Source organism: Carlito syrichta, unplaced genomic scaffold, assembly GCF_000164805.1.
Source record: "Carlito syrichta isolate Samal-C Ts95f unplaced genomic scaffold, Tarsius_syrichta-2.0.1 Scaffold314837, whole genome shotgun sequence".
NCBI lineage: Eukaryota > Metazoa > Chordata > Mammalia > Primates > Tarsiidae > Carlito > Carlito syrichta.
The window spans coordinates 864,639-885,828 of NW_007258933.1; the positions used below are offsets into that span (position 1 = coordinate 864,639).

The 21,190-nt window shown below is 44.7% G+C and overlaps 1 protein-coding gene across 1 annotated transcript in view; it reads right to left on the minus strand.

Moving 5' to 3' along the window:
• Positions 1-21,190, minus strand: part of TENM4 (teneurin transmembrane protein 4) — a 231,963-nt gene that overhangs the window by 88,562 nt on the left and 122,211 nt on the right. The window contains exons 10-11 of the mRNA XM_008072062.1: positions 19,693-19,839; positions 4,999-5,215 (exon numbers count right to left, since the gene is read on the minus strand). Of these exons, the coding sequence (XP_008070253.1) occupies positions 4,999-5,215; positions 19,693-19,839 (364 nt within the window). The remainder of the gene's footprint in view (positions 1-4,998; positions 5,216-19,692; positions 19,840-21,190) is intronic.

The window sequence follows — 21,190 nt, forward strand, 5'->3', positions numbered from 1 at the left end:
GCAGCCTTGACCTGCCGGGCTCTGGCGATCCTTCCGCCTCAGCCTTCCGAGTAGCCGGAATTACAGGCATGCGCTACCACGCCCGGCTGATTTTTTGATTTATTGTAGAGATGAGGTCTCGCCTGCCCAGGCGGGTCTCGAACCCGCGGGCTCAGGCAATCCACTCACTTCAGCCTCCCAAAGGCGTGGGATTACAGGCTGAGCCACCGAGCCCGGTTCAAACATATTCTTAATCTATATTTAAGTAACTTGGGAGTGGTTCTTTTGTCAGAACCTCTCCCTATAATCTGCTAACCTGTCCAGCAATGGCAGCCTGCAACTGTATACAGAGGTGATATCTGCCCCATGTCCAGCCTTTCAACTTGCATAGTCCTCCCCAAGAGAGAACAGATTCAACAGTGGGAAACAGCTCTGCCTTGAGTGCTCTCCCAGAAGATGACTCACATTGTCCTCCCTTTCCCAGCTGTATGTTCTCAAGCTCCACAGTCTACATTCTGTCTTCTTTGTATGGACAATCCAGCTGGAGAACCTTCTACCTAGACCTCAGAGCTCTTCCTTTCCCACTCAAGTCTCAATAGTAGGCATCCTTCAATGTATTGTCTCCTTGACTCCAGGTGAGGGACAGATGTTCCAGCAGGCAGATGGGCCCAGGCATCCAGGTCAGGAAAGAAAGGTGGTATTTAAGCCACTTAATCTGGTTCCCACACCTGCTCCCAAGCCTCCTACTTTAGACCAGCTCTATCGCTCTCTGTGGAGTTGAGGACAGCAGTCATCAGGTAGGTTGTCAGATGGAGCTACTGTATTAATTAAACATGTATTAAATATCTGCTCTGGACCAGGCATTGTGCTTGTCTCTGGGGACACAGATGAACCAAACAGGACCCCTGAGCAAGGCCTTCCTCACTTACAGGCATGGGCTCAGGCCTTTGAGGAAATGAATTCTGGGGAGAGCCCTGGGTGCTAGAGACTGACTTGCTTGCTTCCAGCAATGCTGTTGGGTCTCTGGGGGACAGCCTGCTCCTTGGAGGCTGTTAAACAAAACCCCAGACAAACTATAAAACTGTGGCACAGCAAACAGGGTACAGGAGAATGTGGAGTTTTGTCGGTTGGGCACAGGCCTAATTGTTAAGCACAGGTCTCAAGTCAGGTCTGCCTCTCCATCAGAAATTCCACTCTCTGGAGAAATGCCACCGGCTTCCTCTCTAACAAGGTTCCCAGCTGACAGCAGCTGGCAAGAATGCTGCCTTTTCCCCTCCTCAAATAATGATTCAACAATCTAAACCTGGCTCCTTCTGGGAGGTTGCTGGACCTGGAAGGCAGGTTCCTTTCTGGTTTCACTTTCAATTGAGGAAGTGGATTCTGAAACTCTTTTTAACATCGTCATCATCACTATCAACACCACCACTACTACCACCACAACTCCCATGTAAACAGCAAGCATGTTTTTGTGTGGCAGGTACTGAATTGAAACTATTCGTACATCCCCCCCATTTAATTATCATGGCAACCCTGAAACACATAGACATTATCCTTCTAATCTTAAAATGAGGAAACTGGAGCTCAGTTAAGAAGTTTAGAAATTTTCCTAATGTCACAAAGCAAGACAGTGGATGCAACAGCCTTTCAATATAGGTCTGTGTGATTCCAAGGCTGGTGCTATCTTCACCATAACATGCAGCTGCCATAGGAGCCACCAATTACTGCTACCCAATACATATTGAGCTCTGGGCTGCGTGCTTTGTTTTAGTTTATCTTTCAATGGCTTTCATGAAATAGTTTCCATTATTGCCAATTTATAACTAGAGGTGCCTGCACAAAGGTTACATAATTTCCCCACGGTCACACACAGCTGGTGGGATGTAAAGCCAGGACTGAAACCCTGGGCACTTTCTATTATACCACACTCCCTCATATGGAGGGGAGAAGGCAGCTACTCACACTTGATAGCTGATTTCGCTTTATCTAAATCATGTAATAAGCACTGGACTTCTGGCCCAGAACAAGATAATGGAATAGCAAGTAGGTAGTCTAATAAGAAAAGCATGTGCTGCCTCATGTCAGTAGGTTTCTAGTCGCTTGGGCTTATTTTACATAGGAATCTGTTTGGGGACCTTTCCAGATAGACAGCTATTTTTTCTGAATCTAGATCAGCAGGAAGCAGGGACATAATGATTTAGGCAAATGGTAGGTAAAAGAAATTTTTACAGTAACCTTTTTGAAGCTTCTATTATCTATTCATTTGAAGAGCAAATACAATATTCCTGGCCCTGCCCAAAGTGTTACAGGTTTGGAAAGATGAATGGTTTCTGCTTTCAACGTGTATGCAATTAACTTAAGGTGACAGATATATAAACAGTGATCTGCAAGCTGACTTATCCTTCTTCTGTTACTAACCTGTCATGTGATTTTTAGCAGGTGATTTAAACTCTCTGAACTCTGTATCCTCCATATAAAATTAAGTAAAATCGATAATGTTCCCATCCTCCCTCCCTCCTTCCCTCCCTCTCTCTTCTCATTTCTTCATTCTTCAAGACAATATATATGCATATATGTCTTGAGCAACTACTAAGAGCGAAAATGAGTAAGATGCAGTGCTTCCCTCAAGGACTCACCTTAGAGGGGTTAACAGACATTTACACGACTCACTATATTATCTACCCAGAGCTACGCATCCAGGAGTGGCAGAGCCAGGATCTGAAGCCCAAGTTGTCGTGTCTCTGTGGTCCTTATCGTCTCTATTTCAGAGGGGTCCATTTCCCCAGCACAGGCTTCCCAAATTCCACACTGGACAGGCTCCTTGAGGTCAGTCAGTTCTGTGGGAATGACAGTTCCCTGCGAAGGTCCCACAGTGACTCATGGAGCTTAGGCAGCAGGCTCAGTAAATGACCAGAGGGACACACACGGGACATGTCCCTGCTGGCATGGATCAAGCTGGCACGGCAAGGATACTCGGTAAGCTGAACAGCCACAGGCAGCCAACTAGTCACAGTCCTAATCGGATCCCATAAGTGGCCCAGTAAAGAAAGGCTGAGCAAGTGATATTTTCTTTAGTAGGAATATTATTTATGTCCCTAGCTGATTAAAAGAATTCATGGCGTGGGAAGGCCTACGAGCATGCATACAAAATCACATACTGAAGGAAATAGTAGGAAGCTTCCTACCCTGAGACAAAGCAGCATTTCTGGCCAAGATCACTCTCCTTCTGCTTCTGGCTCTGCCACTTGACCAGCCTTGTGAATTTGGGAAAGTCCTTGAATCTTTCAACTTCTTGGTATTCTTGGGGTAAGTTGAAGGGTCTGGACTATAAAGTACCTTCATCTCTAAAAAGGTGAAAGTTTGGCATTCCACATTCATGTTATACCCCTCCTGCTGGGCTTCCCCTACTTCCCGTGAGGTCATTCTCCTTGCAAGGGTGGGCTCTGGTGTATGACAGACCTGCATGTCTGCATCAGGCTCCACCACGTCCTGGGAGCGAGGTCTCCTCCTCAGCTTCCCCAGTTACACTCTGGAGATGACAGGAGCTGCCTCACTGGGAGGCTCCCATGGCTCCTTCAGTCCATGTCCTCTGCACATTCTCCTCGAGCAAGCTCTTGTGTGCTGTGGTTTCAACTACTGCTCATTTGTTGAAGGCTCCCAGATCAAGAACTCTAGGCCCTAACCTCTGCATGAGTTTCAGAATTACTTATTAACTGCAAATACACATTTCCTCTCAGGTGTCCATTGAGGTGTGCCCCTTCCTCACCTGCACCCTGCTCAAAGTGGAGGTCATCACCCTGCTTCCCACCCTGCTCCTGCTCTCAGGTTCTCAGCCTAGGGCAGGCACCACCATCCATCCAGGCATCCAGGCAGGAGATTCCTCTCGTCAGCATCCCTTAGGTCCAAACAATTACCAAGCCTTGCTGATTTTTCCTTTAAATAGAAATTGAAAAATGTCCCTTCTCCTTCCCACCCCCATCAATACCCTGTTGTTCCTTTAGGGCAGGGGCTCTCTGGCATATAAGTCATGAACAGAGAAGGTATATAGTCTTTGACTATTGAATTAACTGTGCTGACTTTTAGAGAAACTTCTGCACACATGAGGCATCACTATGCTGGAAGGCATTAAAAATAAATTTTACAAATCTCTACTTTTATATACCTTGTCCTGACTCACTGCCTTGATCCAGGGAGCAGAGACTAGAGAGCTACCTTTTGTTGGCTCCTGGGCCTTTCTGTGCCTCTCGGTATTTGTATGAGCTCTTCCCACTCCCCGGAATACCCCCTCCCTCTCTTGCCTAGTTAACTATTTATCATCTTTAAGACTTGGTTTTTAAGTCTTGGCCAGCTCTCTCCCCAGGGATACCTCCTCTGTGCTCCAGAGTACCCTGGGGGCACATTTCTGGCCTGTCACTCTGTAACTGTCCCTTTTTTGTCCCCCCAGTGGAAAAAAGTGACCAATAGGCAGGAACTGTTCTACTTATCTCTGTGATCCTAGCACAGGACGTGGTGCAGAGTAGACCTAAGTTAAAAATAACAACAACAACAGCAACAAAAACCTGTCCAGTGAATGACACAACTGAAAAAAAAAAGACATGTAGGCACATGGCCTAGGATGCCAGCAGATGCACCTCCTCCCCACCTTGTGCCTGGGTGAACAGTGTCAAAGCCCTTCAGCTCATCTGGAGACTGCAGGATCAGTAAGGACTGACTGCAAAGTGGCTTTTTGGATCAAAATCTTGATCCAAGATTTCCCTTAGACCTTTGATCTCTTACTCTCTCCATCTGTCACCCAGCAAGAGCAACAAAACCTTGCTAATAAAAATTCCAAATGCCTTGGATGGCAGTTTTATAAATGTGGGAACCTCAGGCTGCTTCTCTGCCTCCCTTGACAGTCCATCAGGAAATTTTGATGCTTGCCCTTCTGGCTTCCTCCCACCTCCACCCACCCAAATGTGGTCTGGGAGGTCATTCGGTTCTCCCTCCGAGAGCCTTGGCTGGAGCTGGGGCCCTTGGACTCACCCTCCATCAAAGGGGTTCTCCCCAGGGATGATGTGCGTGGTGTCCCTGCCCACGAGGAACTTGATTCGATCATAGAAGGAATGTAGGTTCTGCTGGGACACGGGGGCCTGTGTCTCCTGGATGATGTCCAGAGGGTCAGGGGAGCCCAGGCACAGCGGGTTGATGTGACAGAGGGGCTGGAGGCAGCAGTCAGGGTCCATGCAGTCCACCAAGCCATCTGTAGGGGTGACAGAGCATGTGGTTTATATTGCTATGTTCAGTCAGCCATGTTTATCCAGAACGCCTTCAATCATTTCTTTTCTATTTCTCACCTTTTGAAAAATTTTACTGAATGACAATATAAACTAAGGCCTTTCTAGGTACCAAAGAGATCCATGTGACTCAGATCTGGTCCTAGCCCACCAGTATAGCAGGAGAGACGGACATAAGTGTACAGTTTCTGTACTGTGTTTTTTTTCTTCCAAAGAGATAAAAAGAATTGTATGTATGAAGGCCCAGAGGTGAGATAACACAGAAACATCCGAGCCACTCAATTCGAATGCTGGGTGCTCAGAAGGTGAGGGGACAGGTCCAAGATGAGGCTGTTGAGAATGCAGGAACACACCATGGTGGACCTTGTGCTCCAGGCTAGGGAGTTTCACCCCCAGGACAATCGGAACCTCTGAAGGATTTTAAGCAGGAGGTGATTTCATTTGGTGTGCATCATTGAAACTGAAGAGGGCCCAAAGTGGAAGCTAGGGGCTAGGCAGGGGTGGATTGTCTCTGAGGTCGCTCAGATGAAAATAAAGGTTGCTTAGATTGGAGTAGTGACAGCGGAGACTGACAGGATTTGATAGTTTTGAGAAACATTTTGGAGGTAAAATTGTAAGACAATTAAGGGTGAGGAATTGACAGTGTCGGTGAAGGCACTGTAGTCACAGCATCTCTCCCAGAGGCAGTGTAACCGTGTGGCCCAAGGCACAACCCTCTGCTCTGTGGAGGCCTGGCTCCACCTTCTGTGAGAGGATGCTTGAGGGACATTTGTGCTTTTGGGACTTGATGGATGATTTCAGGTCTCTGACAAAGTTGTCATGAGCAGAGATCTCTTTAACGCGTAGACAGTTTTCTTCAGGAATGAACACTGTTATAGCTCTACTATCTATATTTTCCTTCCCAAAGTGCCAAGAAAGAAATTTCACCAGATCACAGATTTTTGGTTTCATTATCCCAAAGTATTTTTATAGGCATCACAATAGAATAGTTTAAAATGGATAACAAGCCCAGCGATCAGCAGATAGTGCCCAAAGTGGAGGACAAAAAGCCCAGGGTTACAGGGCATGTGCTCTATAGGCAGGTGACATGTATTCCTGCCTGGATTCAAATTCTGGCTCTATGCTTGCCAGCTGTGTGACTTTGAGTAAATTTCCCCACCACTTGGAGAACACAGATCTGTTCCAGTCAGCTCTAGTATCCCCAGCACTTAGTGGAGGTGTTTAACACATAACTGTTATATACATAAATAGACGAAAGTTGAATTAATTAAAAATGAAGCGGGGGATGAGACCAAATGCCAGCCCATTAAAGCCAGAAAGCCATATCTTCATCCCATTAAAGTAGGCAGTATGGTGTGGTGGGAGGATCATGAGGCTCAGAGGCTGAAGTTCAAGAACCAGCACTGCCCTAAGGGTGACCTTGGACAAGTTCCTGTAATAAATCTCCCTGAGCTCTGGTCTCCTCAGCGATAATGTGGGAGTAACACTGATACACCTGCCTCACTTCTGTGTCCATGGGGTTTACAACACAGATGCTGCCTACCCATCAGAGTGTAGCATATGCAGTGGCTAGACTCAACACCCCGATCCTCCTTTCTAGCTGTGTGGCCTCAGACAAGCTACTTGACTGCCCTGAAACCCACTTTTCTCCTTAATAAATTAGGGACAAAAGCCCTTGTCTTTCTTTCTCATTTCTGCATGGTGTCCAAGAACTTATAGTCTCCTTGAAGGCAGCACAGTGATAAAGAGTATGGATTCCAGAGGCAGACTGGGGTCAAATTCTGGCTGAAACTTACTACTATGTGACCTTAGACAAGTTACTTAAACCCTCTGGCCTCAGTTTCCCACATTTCTTAAGGGAGGATAATAAGAGTATGTGTCATATAAGTATTTGTTATATAGTTTTTTTTAAATGTATTATTTTTTTCCAAATCTAGCACAGTCTCTGACACATGGTTTCTGGCACTTAGTGCTTAATAACGGGTAGTTTCCCTTCCTGATCCTGAACCTCCAACGTGGCTCACCAACATGAAGGACCATTCATCCTCTGTCTGCTCATTCACTTTTGAGATATGGGCGGAAGGCCTGCCCTGCCCCTGGCATTGTTCTGGGTTCCAACTTGTGGCCACTGCCCCAGCTCCCAAATGCAACAACCTAGCATAGCACCTGCCTTCTCCTGCAGTCAGCAGGCTCCATCACATGTTCTCTCACTGCCACATCAGACATCGCTTAAACACAGAGTTACAGCCCAAGCTCAGAGTTATTTGCATTCTGCTATTGATGTTAGCATGACGGATTCAGCAGTCGCATCCATAACTCTGCAGAAATGCTCCATTATTCAATCCCAGCGAGCAGGGACGTTGACCATTAAATCAGCTACCACAATTGAAGGGCCGTGAAAAGTCATGGCTAATTTGAAATTTTATTAGCTCTTGCCTGGTCTTGTTTACCACCGAAGCAGTCCCTGGCAGCCAGTCTTTTATAAACACTGCTCTGTGGCATCTGGAAAGAACTGCTTCCTGCTGAAGAGGGATCTGCTCTCTAGCCCAGAGAGAAGGTTGGCCAGGAATGATTGTTGTTATTATTTATATCCACATTAAACTGATGGTGATAATGATGATGATAGTCATGGCATTTATTGAGTGTCAGGTATTGTGCTAAATACATTACAAGGAAGGTATCCTTGAATCCTTTCAGTCCTATTGAAGTCAGCCACTGTTGTCAACCACATTTTAGAGGAAAGGAACCAGAGGCTTAAAGCGATAAAATAACTTGGTGAAGATCACGTAGTCAGTCAGTGAAGAAGCTGACTTAGAATTTGAACTGAGTTCATACTAAGTGTTCTTTAAGCTCTGGAGAGACTTTGAGGAACTATTTCTCAAGTAGAGAGCATGGATTATGAATGCTAATGAAATACTACTCTTCTGCGTTCTTTCAGTCTCCTGGGCAAGCTTCGTCACAGCACTTCTCTCCCTAATATTGTAATTCTGATTTTCTCTCTGTCTGCCTCCCACTTCACCCCCAATAATGAGCTGCTGGAGGTCGGGGACTGTCTGATTCATTTCTGTACCCAAGATCCCAGACTTGGACTGGAACAGACCGCACTCTAGTGGTATGAAGAATGCATAAATGACAGACTCAGGTCAGGACTGTCCCACTGACCAGGACCAGAACTACAGGACCCCAGAGCTCACTGGAATATTTTATTCTATGATGAGTGGCCAAAAGCACAGCGCTTAATAGAGCAGTCTTGACAGGCAAACTACCTGGATCTGAACCCCTATTTTCATGCAAGCTGTGTGACCTCATCTGAGTTGCTTAATTCTCTAAACCTCAATTTCTTCATATGCACAAAGAGGAGAAAAAGAAGGATGGTTGATTCCTCATTTAGACTCACAATTTGTCTAAAAAGTCATGGCTGACTTGAAATTTTATTAGCTCTTGCTTGGTCTTGTTTACCACTGAAGCAGTCCCTGGCAGCCAGTCTTTTACCTCTTTATAAACAGTGTTCTGTGGCACCTGGAAAGAACTGCTTCCTGCTGAAGAGGGATGTCTGCTCTCCAGTCCAGGAGAAGGTTGGCCAGGAATGATCGTTGTTATTATCAATATCTACATTAAACCAACTGGGTATCTTGTGACAATGAGACAAAGATTTTCCAGAGAAGAACTTTTAGACTGAGATTCTGTCTCCAAGCATGGGACCCAGTACTCATGCATGTTCCACATAAGCAGTGATGTGCCACACCACAGCCCTTTCATTAGGATGTGTATCTTTCATTAGTTCTGGAAAGTTTGGTTATGAGCTCTTTGTGTATTCTTCTCTCTCTAATCTTTCCTTGGGAATCCTAAATGCTTAAAGGATTTCCTCCTATCTTCTATGCTTCTCAACCTCTTTCTTAATTTCCATCTTTTTATCTGTGTTCCACTCTGACGTATTTCCTCAGATATATATTCTCCTTTACCTATTTTCTTATCATTTGTGTCTGGTCTGCTGTTTAATTTGTCCTTTGGGTCACTAATTTAAATTACCATATTTTAAAAACTTCTGGATAGTCTATTTGGAAATTTTCAAAATCTGTTTCTTTCTTGATAGTATCTCATTCCATTGTTTTTTACATCATTTTATCTCTTCAGTCATTTAAAAATGTATTCATCTTAAGAGTCTCTTCCAGATTGTTAAGTTCTCGGGAGTGGTAATCCTCTTGCATGCTGTAGCTCTTGACTCTATCTAGCTTACGGTCAATCATTTTCTATGTGTTCTACGATTCTGTTAGTTCTTGTCTTTCTGTGGGAATCTTGTGTGCCTGAGGTGGTTGAAGTAACCCTCCAGAGTGGTTTTCTGATTACTTCTGCTTGCATAGGTACCAGTAGTCTGGGATCACTTTTCAGATTGGTATGTAAGTTTGGATTTCAAGATCTTTTGAGATCTCTCACCTCCCAAGTCAGGACAGAGAAGTGCCTCAGTGTCATTCTTCTGGTCTGGTAGACACAGTTTTTCAGTCCTGCTCTCACATGACTTACAGTCTTTGAAGACCTCTGCCTCAGTTCTAATCCCTAACTCTGAATATGTCTTGTCTCCCAACTCTATGAACATATTATATCCTTTGAGTCCACCTCACTGGTGCTGATAATCCCCCACCTCCTCCAGGCCTACTGCTCTGGTTTTCTGCTTCATGTTGCTTCTCGAATCCAGGGTAGTTCATTTACCTTTTATTCTTTGCTGAATTAAAAAAAAAAATTGAACCCTGTTGTCAGAGGTTCTTTGTAATGGTGTAATTGGCCATTTTCCTGAGAATAAAAGTCCTAGTAAGAGCTCTGAGCTTTAGTTCTCCCATCTGTAAAACATATCATCAAACCTACTTTATAGAGATGCCAGGAGGATTAGGCCAGATCATGGATGTGAAGCACTTAGCATGATAATTAGCATGCAAACAAGTACTTGGTAAATGACAGTCACTATTAGCTCCTGGTCAGGTGCTTCCCTTGACCAGGTATCCTGGTAACAGGTCTGCCCCTGGCCCCACTCCAGCCCCTCCCTATGCCCACATTACAGGGCAGTCCTTTCTGGACACAGTTTGGCCTTAGAGAATGGAATTGGATAAACATAGCCAGAGCAATGCACTGTAAATTAGGATAGTAGAGACCTCAAGGGATTTGCAGATTGAGGTTCTCTGAAATGGAGACATTGCACAAACTGTGCTCTTATGAGAGACCCTGGGACTGTGAAATTGTTCACTCTATGCTTCACAGGTTAGAATGATTAATGCCAGGACAAGAATTCTGTCTGCCCACACCTTCCTATGTTGACACTTCCCATTCATTTAACAAATATTTGCTGAGTAGTGAATGTGGGCAAAACTTCCACCAATAGAGGCAATCATTTATAAAGGGGATACACAATTTTTTTTAAAAGGAGTAGGGCTCACAAAATTATTTTCAAAGACTACATGAGACTAGCTTCTGTGTACAACCCTCTATATTTTCAAATACAGCACGAGGCAGGCCTGAAACAGTGCACATGGCTGCTCTGCAGTAAGGGAGAAGCTTTCACAAATTAATTTTCTTAGATACAGATGACAAATTTTAGAAGATTTACATTAAAAGAGGAAAAAACTGCTTCAGGGACAGAGAAGTCAATTTGGGGGTAGACTGAAACACATCACTATACAGTTTGGGGCATTCTCTGGTTTTGGCTCTGGAAACATCTACGTTTTCTAAGCACTTCATATAATATTGTATATTATACATAAGTTGGTTGCTTTATAAATTGACCATGTTTCAGATATTTGCTAGAACCTCATTATTGCAGCAGGAAAAGAAAATCAGGAAAACAGGGAAGATGTGCCTCTGTTTCCTTCCAATTTTCAGCAAAAGCCTCCTAAACTCTAAACCCCAATTTCTGGGAAAGAACAATTCTCCCCAGAAATTTCCTTTTTCCTCAGAGTTCTGAAGTCACCCCCACTTTATATGGTGAAAATGAAAAAGGACAGAAGAAAATATCAATAAGGGCTCACAGGCTCTGAGATTGTGGGTGCAGACATGGCACACTCAAGAGTGGCCTCTGATGGGGAGTGACGGGGAAAGAAAAGGGAGAAAAAATAGGCAGGGGCCAGGGGGACAGGTCATGCTGGCGACCCTTGACCTTGAAGCCCTCTGGTGCTCACATGCTGCTGGTGCCCGGAGTGCTGAGTTCTGCTAACACTTCCCTCTGTGTCTCCAGCAGGAGAGTGAGGGCCATGCTATCCTCTCACATTCCTCCTGCCTTGCAGGTGGGTGTCAGCTGATCCAGAGAACTAAGGACAGGGGTATGTGGGAGAAAGGAAATCAAGCCAGAAGCCCACAGACCTGGATCTGTCACTCACTAACTGGGTACAGGTAGACCTTAGATATATCCTTCATATGCCTGAGGTACAATTTACTCATGGAAAGCCAGCATAATAAGCTCTGCCAACTTCTCAGGATTGCTGACAGGTTCAGCAAAAGAAACTTTAGTGTCCTTCCATGCTGGTGACTGCTCCCTGGAGTCCCTTCTGCAGACAGATGCTGGACACAGATAGGGGTGAAGTCCTCTGCTGGCCACATGGCCCTTCTTTTAGAGAATAGTCCCAGTTTGACTAGAAGCGGCTTCCTGTTTGTTGTGTGACCTTAACAGCTGCCAGTGAGCAGTTGGATCTTAGGCCATTCATTTCCCTTTCTCATGTCCATGTCCTCACTGTGGAGGTGAAGGGTACATGGGGCAGTCTCTAGGCTGTCGTCCTGCCTGACGACCACCTCCTGGCCTTTATGTGCTACAGACCTACCTTCCCTGCTGGCTGGCCTGCTGTGACTTTCACAGGAAGTAAAAGGTGAGCAGGAGAGTTCTAAAGGTGGGGTCTCTGCTAAATTTCTCATCTTTACAGATAGGGACACTGGGCCTCTGTGTAGGTGATTTACCTGACATCGTACTGCTGGTAAAGGGCAGAGTTGGGAATTCAGTACCTCATCTTTCTCCACATCCAGCTGTTAGGCACCATTCCACAGTGAACAACTCTTCACATCTACACTTCGGATTTTCTGGCTCCCCGAGACCTGTCTCCTCTCCCTCCACAGGGGGCAGGAACTGACTTGTTTCTGTATCTCAAATGCATAGCACAGCGCCTTGTGCACAGTAAACATCACATTTGTTGAATGAACAAATAAGTGCATGAATTTTATGTGAAGATCCCAAATCAGATAGCTCAATCAGCCTGGCAGGGCCCATTGAGAGCCATGGGGTATAATGGAAACCATTCCCTGCAGGAAGAGCTCATCCTGCTCTTTAGATAGGAGGCATGGGGGACACACCTATTAATGTTCACTTAGCACCCATAATGTGGCTGGCAGACTGTGTACTAGGCACTGGATGTACAGGAATAAAATGGAGTCATGCCTCCAAGGGAATAGGTGTAGTGGGTTAAGGCAGAGAAAAGAGGATGCTGGGGGAGAAGGAAGTGGAGGAGGCTGTGAAAGCCCAAAGGTGGGAACCCAACTCAGGCGGGGGACAGGCATGTTTCCTGGAAGAGAAAATGATTACACTGAGGCTAAAAGGATGGGCAATGATAAGCCAGGGGCGAAGGGGGATGTGAGCTGGGCAGGCCAGGCAATGTGTGGACTAGTAAGCTCCGTATTGTAGTTGTTTGCATGGTTCCTTAAACTCACAGTTCTCTGGACAGAGTATAGCAAGCCCATCAGTCTTCTCTGCAGGTTTAACTATCCCTCGCTCCATGACCCATTAGCCAACCCGATCTTGCTCTTGTCTGCAGTCTGGTCACAGAACTATGTGCGACAGGCTGTGAGCAGCATCTGGAGGCCCTGGGGGTGGAGAGTTGAATGTGCCTCTCCTTCTGCACACATCAGGGAGAAGTTTTTGTCATTTGCTATAATAAATTCTGTGCCTTCTTTCAAAAGACTTGCAAAATCTTTATCTGCCCCTTGGAACACAAGACTTTTAAAGGTCAATTTCTCTCTTGTCTCTTATCATGAGAAATGTGGTTTAGAGATAGTCTGAAGGGTGACCAAATTCTATGGCTTCATGTGAACTCGCCATTCCACCAATGGGAGATGGGGATGAGAAGGGAGGAGAGCGATATTTGTTCTCAACTTTTCTGAAATTTCTAGGTTGCATCTCTTAATTATTTATTGCAATCCATGATTGTTTTTCACGGGAGCATGAGTCCCAAAAGAGACTACCATCCCTTGAATCTGCTTAAAGATTCTTTATCAAAAGAGGTCTGGTTGTTTAAGTTCCAGTGGAGTTCTCATTCTGGCTTCTTCGTAGCAAACACAGGTTCCAGTCTAATCTTAGCTCTCCCACTGATCTGCTGTGTGACTCTGGGTGAATCATTTCAGTTCATTGAGCCTTAGTTTCCCTACCTGTAAATGTCTGCCTTGCAAGTTTGCTGTGAGAGCTACAGATCATGCACAGAGTGTGTAGCACAGTGCCTGGCACTTAGGAAGGCTCTGAACCATGGTTATTGTTTCCCTTTATGTACATTTGATGCTTTGAGCATGTAACAGTCTGGAATGCAGATTTTAATAAAGAAAATGAAAAAGGTCAAAACACATTATTATGTGGAGAAATACATCATAACTTTAAACGAAAAAAGTAGAATGTAAATTTTTATGGAAGGCATAATTCCAATTTTTAAAAACATTTATATATGAAAATACGTTTTATAATCCATGCTTCTGTGATCGTGAGAGGAAAGGAGCAGGAGAGACAACGGACATTTGCAGGTGATGAGCTAAAAGAAGCTGAGTAACTCACTCAAGGTCACACAGTCAGAAAAGAGAGAAGCCAGGAGTTGAATTCAGATAGTCTGGGTACAGATCCTGTTTTTCTTTTTCTTTCTTTTTTATTTTTAGTTGGAGTCTTACTCCGTTGCCCAGGCCAGAGTGCACTGGCATGCTCGTGGCTATTGCATTCTCTACCTGCTGGGGTTGTGACCCTTCTGCCTCAGTCTTCCAAGCTGGAACTACAGGCATGTGCCACCACACCCATCTATTTACATCTTTGTTTATTGTAGAGATGAGGTCTCATCAAGTTGTCCAGGCTGGTCCTGAACCCCTAGGCTCAGGCAATCCTCTTGCCTTAACCTCCCAAAGTGCTAGGATTATAGGCATGAGCCACCATGTCCAGCAGATTCTGTACTTTTAATCATGGTGCTATATTGTCTCTCAGGTATTTTAAATATATAACCTGCAACCCTCATAGCAACCCTGTAAGGCAGGCTTTTGTATCCTCATTTTACAGTTACTTAACATCTTTAGAACACAGTTTCACCATTTTTGAAATGGACATGAAGCGAACATCCATGAGAGAATAGATGAGTATAACAAAAATGAGATGTATGTGACTGTAGTTCATAAAGGACTTCACAAAGCAGTATGAATGGGCACACTTTCTTTGTCAAGTGGGGCACACAGAGGGGTTCCCATTAAGAGGATGACTCAGGGGCCCTGAGCTACCTGCCTGCTGGTCCCTCTCACTACCCAGTGCCTAGGGTGAAATCTGGAGGTATGCTAGATGGACTAGACGGCCCTACTATAAGATCAGGAGACTGGCAGTAACCGAGTCACGTTCAGGATCCATCTTCTATTTTTCAATGTAGACAATGATCATACATGAAAGCAAAAACAAACCAACAAAGCTACTCCCAACTTTGTCATACTGTGTAGACTTTTTTTTTGGTCTCGTAATTCAAGTTTAATTTTAAAAGGGCTATTTTAAGCTTAGCAAATTGGGAAGGAAGAGAAACTGGGGGTTCTCAGAGAACTAAAAGGTCATGGGTCCGTGATGGAGCCATGTATCTGAGATCTGGGTACAATGAGAAACTCTAATGCGGCCAGACCTCATGGATTCTGGCTATTTCTGCCACCAGCCAGCTGTGGGACCTGGGCAAAATACTTGCTAAGCCTTCACTTCCTCCTCATAAGGGAACAGTAAGGAGATAATAATACTGCATACAGTTGTTGAGTGGATGCACAATTGCTTTGCAAACTGTAAATGACATACAAGTTATGACTATAGTCTGACCGGCTCTGCAGTATTGCTGCAGCTTAAGTAAATCTGAGTAAGTACTGACACTACACTTCTAGGAGCAGGATAAATCACTAGGAAGGTGGAAGAGCTCCAGGTTCACAAGGCCATGTGTGATGGCTAGAGTCTTGGGTCCTAGTCCAGACTTGGTAATGACTTTCTGTGACTATTATACTTAAGATGCCACCTCCCCTCACTGAGCTCTGGTTTCCCTGTCTGTAAACATGTAAGGAAGGAAGCTGAATTTGATGTTCTCAGTGTCCCTTCTGGTCCTGTTGTTTGACATTAGACTCTGTTAATTCTGTTTCTAAGCCCCTGAGTCACATCAGCCAAAAACAACCACTTAGTGAGACTCTTAACAACACTTCCCTCCACCCTGAATGATTTATCTGGGATTATGCGGTATCCCCTGTCATGGCTGAAATCAAGGCAATTATTTAATTCTGCTTCCATTAGATTAGTCACTTGGATGCCAATTTCTTCCAAACGACTGTGAGTTTCCTGGAGGAAAAAGCCTGGGCCACATTCACTGGTCTTTATGACCTTTCAGAAAGGAGCAATGCCTTGTAGACAGGAGGAGCTGGACAAAGGTGCGCTGCCTAACTGAAATGAAAATAGCCTAGGGCTAAATATGGCTCACATTTGTGCTGTTTTCTTCCTCCACTAAAACTGACCTCATTTGGCCAAGGTCCAGAGTGATAAAGAGGCCACTGAGGATAAGCCTTGCGGTCTCTAGCACTCGAGGACAGTCCACCCTCATGGTTGTTTCATCTGTGCCATTCTGGAAAGCAATGGTCCTCTGTGCCAGAGACCAGCTCCAGCCGGGTTCAGGGTACCCCAAAGGTGGAGACGGCATTGGCGATTGGGGGGAAGAAGAGAGAAAGAGAGAGAGAGAGAGAAAGAAAGAAACTGGACTCCGGTCTAGTGCAGAAGCAATGTGTGTGTTATTGGGAATTACAATGAGTCTTTTATATACAAAGTCAGATGTGGGAGGGGCGTCCCCCACCCACCAGAAACCTTAATCCATGAAAACTTAATCAATGATTGCCTTTAAGCCCTTTTCATATGATAACCTTAAAATCCCATAACAAAGGATAACCTAGTCTGTGACTGACATATTCTATAAACCTTTTTCATCCTAAGCTGATTGACTTATGCCAAGTTAAACAATTCTATAGAAGCTTAAGTATTTACTTTACAAATGAAAGTGGCCCATCCCAGAATGTTTGGAATGTGGCCCAGTCCAAAGTTCATGGTGGGCTACCTGCAAGTAACCCAGCCTCATTCTTTCAACAAAATGGCTGTCTTCTAAAACTATATTCTACAATTTACACCTTCAATAAATCCTAAGATCATGACCCAGAAGCCTGCGACCAATACTAAGGCTCTTAGATGTGACACAAGTTTGAATTATAAGTTGTGTGAAAGCCAAACTGAAAGTTTGCGGGAAGAATGGGAACAATGAGCTTCTAAAGTTAGCTTGTGTTCGTCCTGGTCTCAGAGTTTGTTTTGAGCTCACAGGAGCTTAATCTGGTTAGTGTTGAGTAGAAAGGGGGAGGAAATGGGGTCAATAGCTCCCGAATGCATCCTAGTGGTCTTGGGGTCAACGGCCCTTCCTGATCCCTAACGCTCAGTGGGCCTCCGTGGCCGGCTCCCAACACCTCTGTACCTCCTTCTGGGGTCCCCCAGTGGGTGGAGAGCCCACCAAACTGAGGGGGCCCTGAGATGAGACGTTTCCTCACATCACAGTTGAGAATCCAACATCAAAGACCCTTACCAATCTGGCCTCCACATCTGGATGTATTTTTAATCATGATGACCCATGAGATGTCTTCCTGGCTGGACTGGAAGCCCCATGGAACAGGAATCATATCACAGTTCCCTCTCAGGTACCCAGGAATCTACCCACGTCAGTTGGATGAATAGATGCTCCTTTATCCCATCAATTATTCCAATGTATTGCTATTACCTCCCGTTGCCCTCTCCCTGTAGATTGTGAACTTCACAAGAGTGGGGACTGCGTCTTATTTTTCTCTGAAGCCCCAAAGCCCATGACAGGGCCTGATGCAGTGTAGACACTCAGTTAACATTCGTTGAGTGACTGAATGAACTACGTACAAGCTCATTTCAGTCCACAACATGCTCCAAAAATGCAAGAGATATATTCTCCCACAATTGGGGATTTTCTCACTGAACTTTTCCATTTACTGATGGCTCTTTTCTCAGAACAGCTGGAGGAGGCTCTGTTCTCCTGGGGTCTGGATCAGCCCCGTTTCCTCTTACAAGAGCCTCTTTCTCTCACCAAAGCTGTGGGGTTTTGGGCTACTGTGGGCGCCCATGTCCCATGTCAACACTGGCGAATTCTAGTGCTGGTAGGGCTGGTTCTGAAGCAGGGTAAACAGAGGATGTACTTGTATTGCATTTCATGTGAGGGAATAAATGAACCTTGTTCTATAACCTATTCTTGTATTTGTGCTGGCAGGGAAAGAGGTGAACACTTTCCCCACATTTCCCAAAGATATTCAGTTATTTTGCTGCCCAGATGTTCAACAGCTGTTTGAAGGTTTTAGCCAAGACCCTAAACTCTTAAGAAGAGAATGACTTCATGGTGTGACTCCTGTCCCCTTGTCTTCTATCACATGAGTGTTATTGTTAGTCACTGGAATTGTGCCTACATCGACAAAGTGTGGGGGAATGCTGAGGAAATCATGCAGATAATTTAGGCTGACATCTCTTTCCCACAAGGAGCAAACACAAATCCATCTATCTTGCCTGGAGACAGGGATACTTGGTGCTTCCCTGCTTTGTCCTGCCTTTGCCCACAATGATCTCTCTGAATGGAAAGCCCTTTCTTTTCCAGGAAACTCTTGCCTATCCAAGTGTCACCTTCTTGATGAACGTTTTCCTATTCCTACAACCACCAATACTCAACTCTAAAACAGCACTTATCACAGTCCATTAGCACTTAACTTTGAGTTCCGGAGTATAGGGATAGGTTTGCATAGGGCCTGGTCCTAAAATAAATAAGAACTCTGGATATTTATGGAGCAAAAAAATCAGTAAACTCCACAAGTTTCAGATTGATTAAAGGACATTTCAACCAAGCAGGATCTCAAAAAAAAGAACATGGACCTATTGTTTTTGTCTAGCTACTGTGGCCAACCCCATGAATTCCTTGTTGCTGATTGCTCTGCTAGGTCCAGGCATGGGTACATAAGACCCAACCACCTCCTGGCTTTAGGCAGTAGGTGGAAGAACTGAAAGTTGGATCACAGGCCAGTAGTCTAAAATAGATCTTTCTAGGTTGCTAGAGCCAACTCAAGGCAAATAAACCACAGTAATTACAACATCACATATTGCCTTTTAATTCTTATGGTTCTTTAAGATTTTAGAATCTCTTTAAGTAGTAAATTCCCAAAGGTTGGGATGCTGAGTTTCTGACCTACTGATTTCCTACTCTGCAGTATACTAGAAAGTCGTTTGGTATAAATATAAGAGACACATATAAACATATTTGTGCTAGGTCAACTATTAGGATATCATTAGAAAGAAAGGATTAACTGTTTTAGCTTTTTTATTATCTTTATTTTTGTAATCTTCTAATAGCCACCTGAGATTGGTAGAATCAAGATGAATCAATCCTCCAGTGTGAAAGTAGAACAGATTATGGTTATAGTTATCCAAGTTTATACAAAAGAAAAATGAAGCCTAATTCTATGGCTAATATGAGGACTGAACTGGTCCTCATGGTACAACTGGTTCATTTTATAAATTGAGAGTGAGGCCCAAAGACATCATTGCCTAAGGAATCACAGGGAGTCAAAGTCAGAGTTGGAATTAGAACCTACGTTTCTTCACTCTCAGCTAATGAATGTTCTAGACGACTAGCCTCTCCTTCATTGGGCTTTGATTGTCCAGCACTTGCAAAGGCTCTTATTAAGGTGTTCTCTGGTGTGCTTAGTGAGGGTTACCACCAGAATCAGAGATGAGACTTTGACCAAAAGGGAACTCAACCTCCCTCTCTTGGGGAAGCATCCTTCTGTAGCTTCTGGGATACAGAATTAGATCTACCTCCAGCAAGGGGGAACCTATAACTTTGCCAGGCAACTTGTTCCACTGTTGAATTGTTTGAAGACTTTCTCCCATATACTCTCTCCTCTATACTGGCTGCTGGATGACAATTAATTTCACTTATATTAATTAATTTTAATTAATTCAAACGGGCCAACTGTGATATGTACTCATTCCTTAGGTCAGATGTGCAGTTTTCTCCCCACAACTGAACAATTGGTATGTCGATGACCTGTTAACTCAGTAATGCCCACCCTCCATTCTGTGCCTTCCACCCCCGGAGCTGCCCAGGGCCCATGGGTGCCAGAGCCCTACCTCCATCATTGTCTTTGCTGTCACCACAGGCAGTTTCCATGGAAGTATCACAGCCGGCTCCTCTCCAGCCCAGTTGGCAGACGCAGTGCCACCCATTCAGGTCCAAGGTACATCTGCCGTTACCATTGCACAACCCGGGGCAACCTTCTGCAAGACAAAGGACACAGAGTCGAGGTACAATCACCCAGAGTCAACTGTCATCACACACATTTGCTCTCTACCTGCCAATTTCCAAGATGCTTTCATATCCATCAGCACACTGTGGCCCTCAGCTGTCCAGGGAGGCAGGTGTTACCAGGAATTAACACTTTACGGAGAAGGCAACTGAGGCTCGGAGAGGTGACAGGACTTGCCAAGGTTGCACAGCCAGAAGTGGCAGGAATAGGTCTGAGCCCCATACCTTCTGCATCTAAAATCCTTTCTCTCAAAAGCAAACGGGATTCTAGAGCTGGAGTCAGTAGATGCAGTCCTGTGAGAATCTAACCAATGGAGCTTTTTGCCTGATTCCTGCTTCTGGTTCATTCTCATGTGTTTCTCCTGTCTCTGGCGGCTGTTTGGAACAAAGGAAACATCTGTTTCCTCATCATGTCCCTTAGCACTTCTGGGTATCATTCTGAAGGGTGGTACTTTCCCCCATTCTTGTTATTTGGTCCATTTTATTGGGCCTTGGACTTTTCATTTATTTTGCTCTATTTTCTCCTAAACAACTGTCTTTGCTTTGAGGAAGAGGGCTTGGGTCTTTTTCTCACCATCTTGTCTACACCTGTACTTAGAACAGGCTCTGCACCTACAGGACCCCCAATAACTGATGAAAGAGACTAGCTAGGGCTGTCTGCAAGGGCAGTGCAGGCATAGGCAGGTAGCTCTGCACTCAACCCCACATATGACTACCTGTCACTTAGATGAGAAGCATGCAGCCTATCAAGACAAATTTGAAAACGCAAAACATTTCACTGCTAAGTGCCCTAAAGGTGTACAAAATGTGGGAGGAACCTAACACAGGTGTGGCCATCTGAGAGGGCTGTGGTTTGATCAAAAAGGACTAGGCAATAGTTAGACTCTGTGCTGATTCTGCTTGGACCATATTATAAAATGGTGAGTTTTAAAAGTAGATTTATAGTTTTTTTTTGTGTGTGCCTTTTTTTTTTTTTGATGACCACCTTTTCAAACCCTTCTGAGCTTATGGCTCAAAAATTTATGTCTGAGAATATGTTAAGTTCCATGGTTCAATGCAGCTTCGCATTTGCCACTTGGTTTTCATTCAAGTCCTTATTTTAACAAACCTGCCAACCCCATTCTCCGTCTCCAAGGGGCTTTCAGAAATCACCTGTTCTGGCATGCCTCCTATCTCCTCTCTGCCCCGGCTCAGTCTTGGGGACAGGTATGGATGTGAAAGCACTGTGTCAGCTAGAAAGCTTATTTTGTTTTATTATTATGAGCAGAAAACAGCTCCAAGTAGAGCTATACACTGAATTTTTTGCCATGAAATAATGGGACA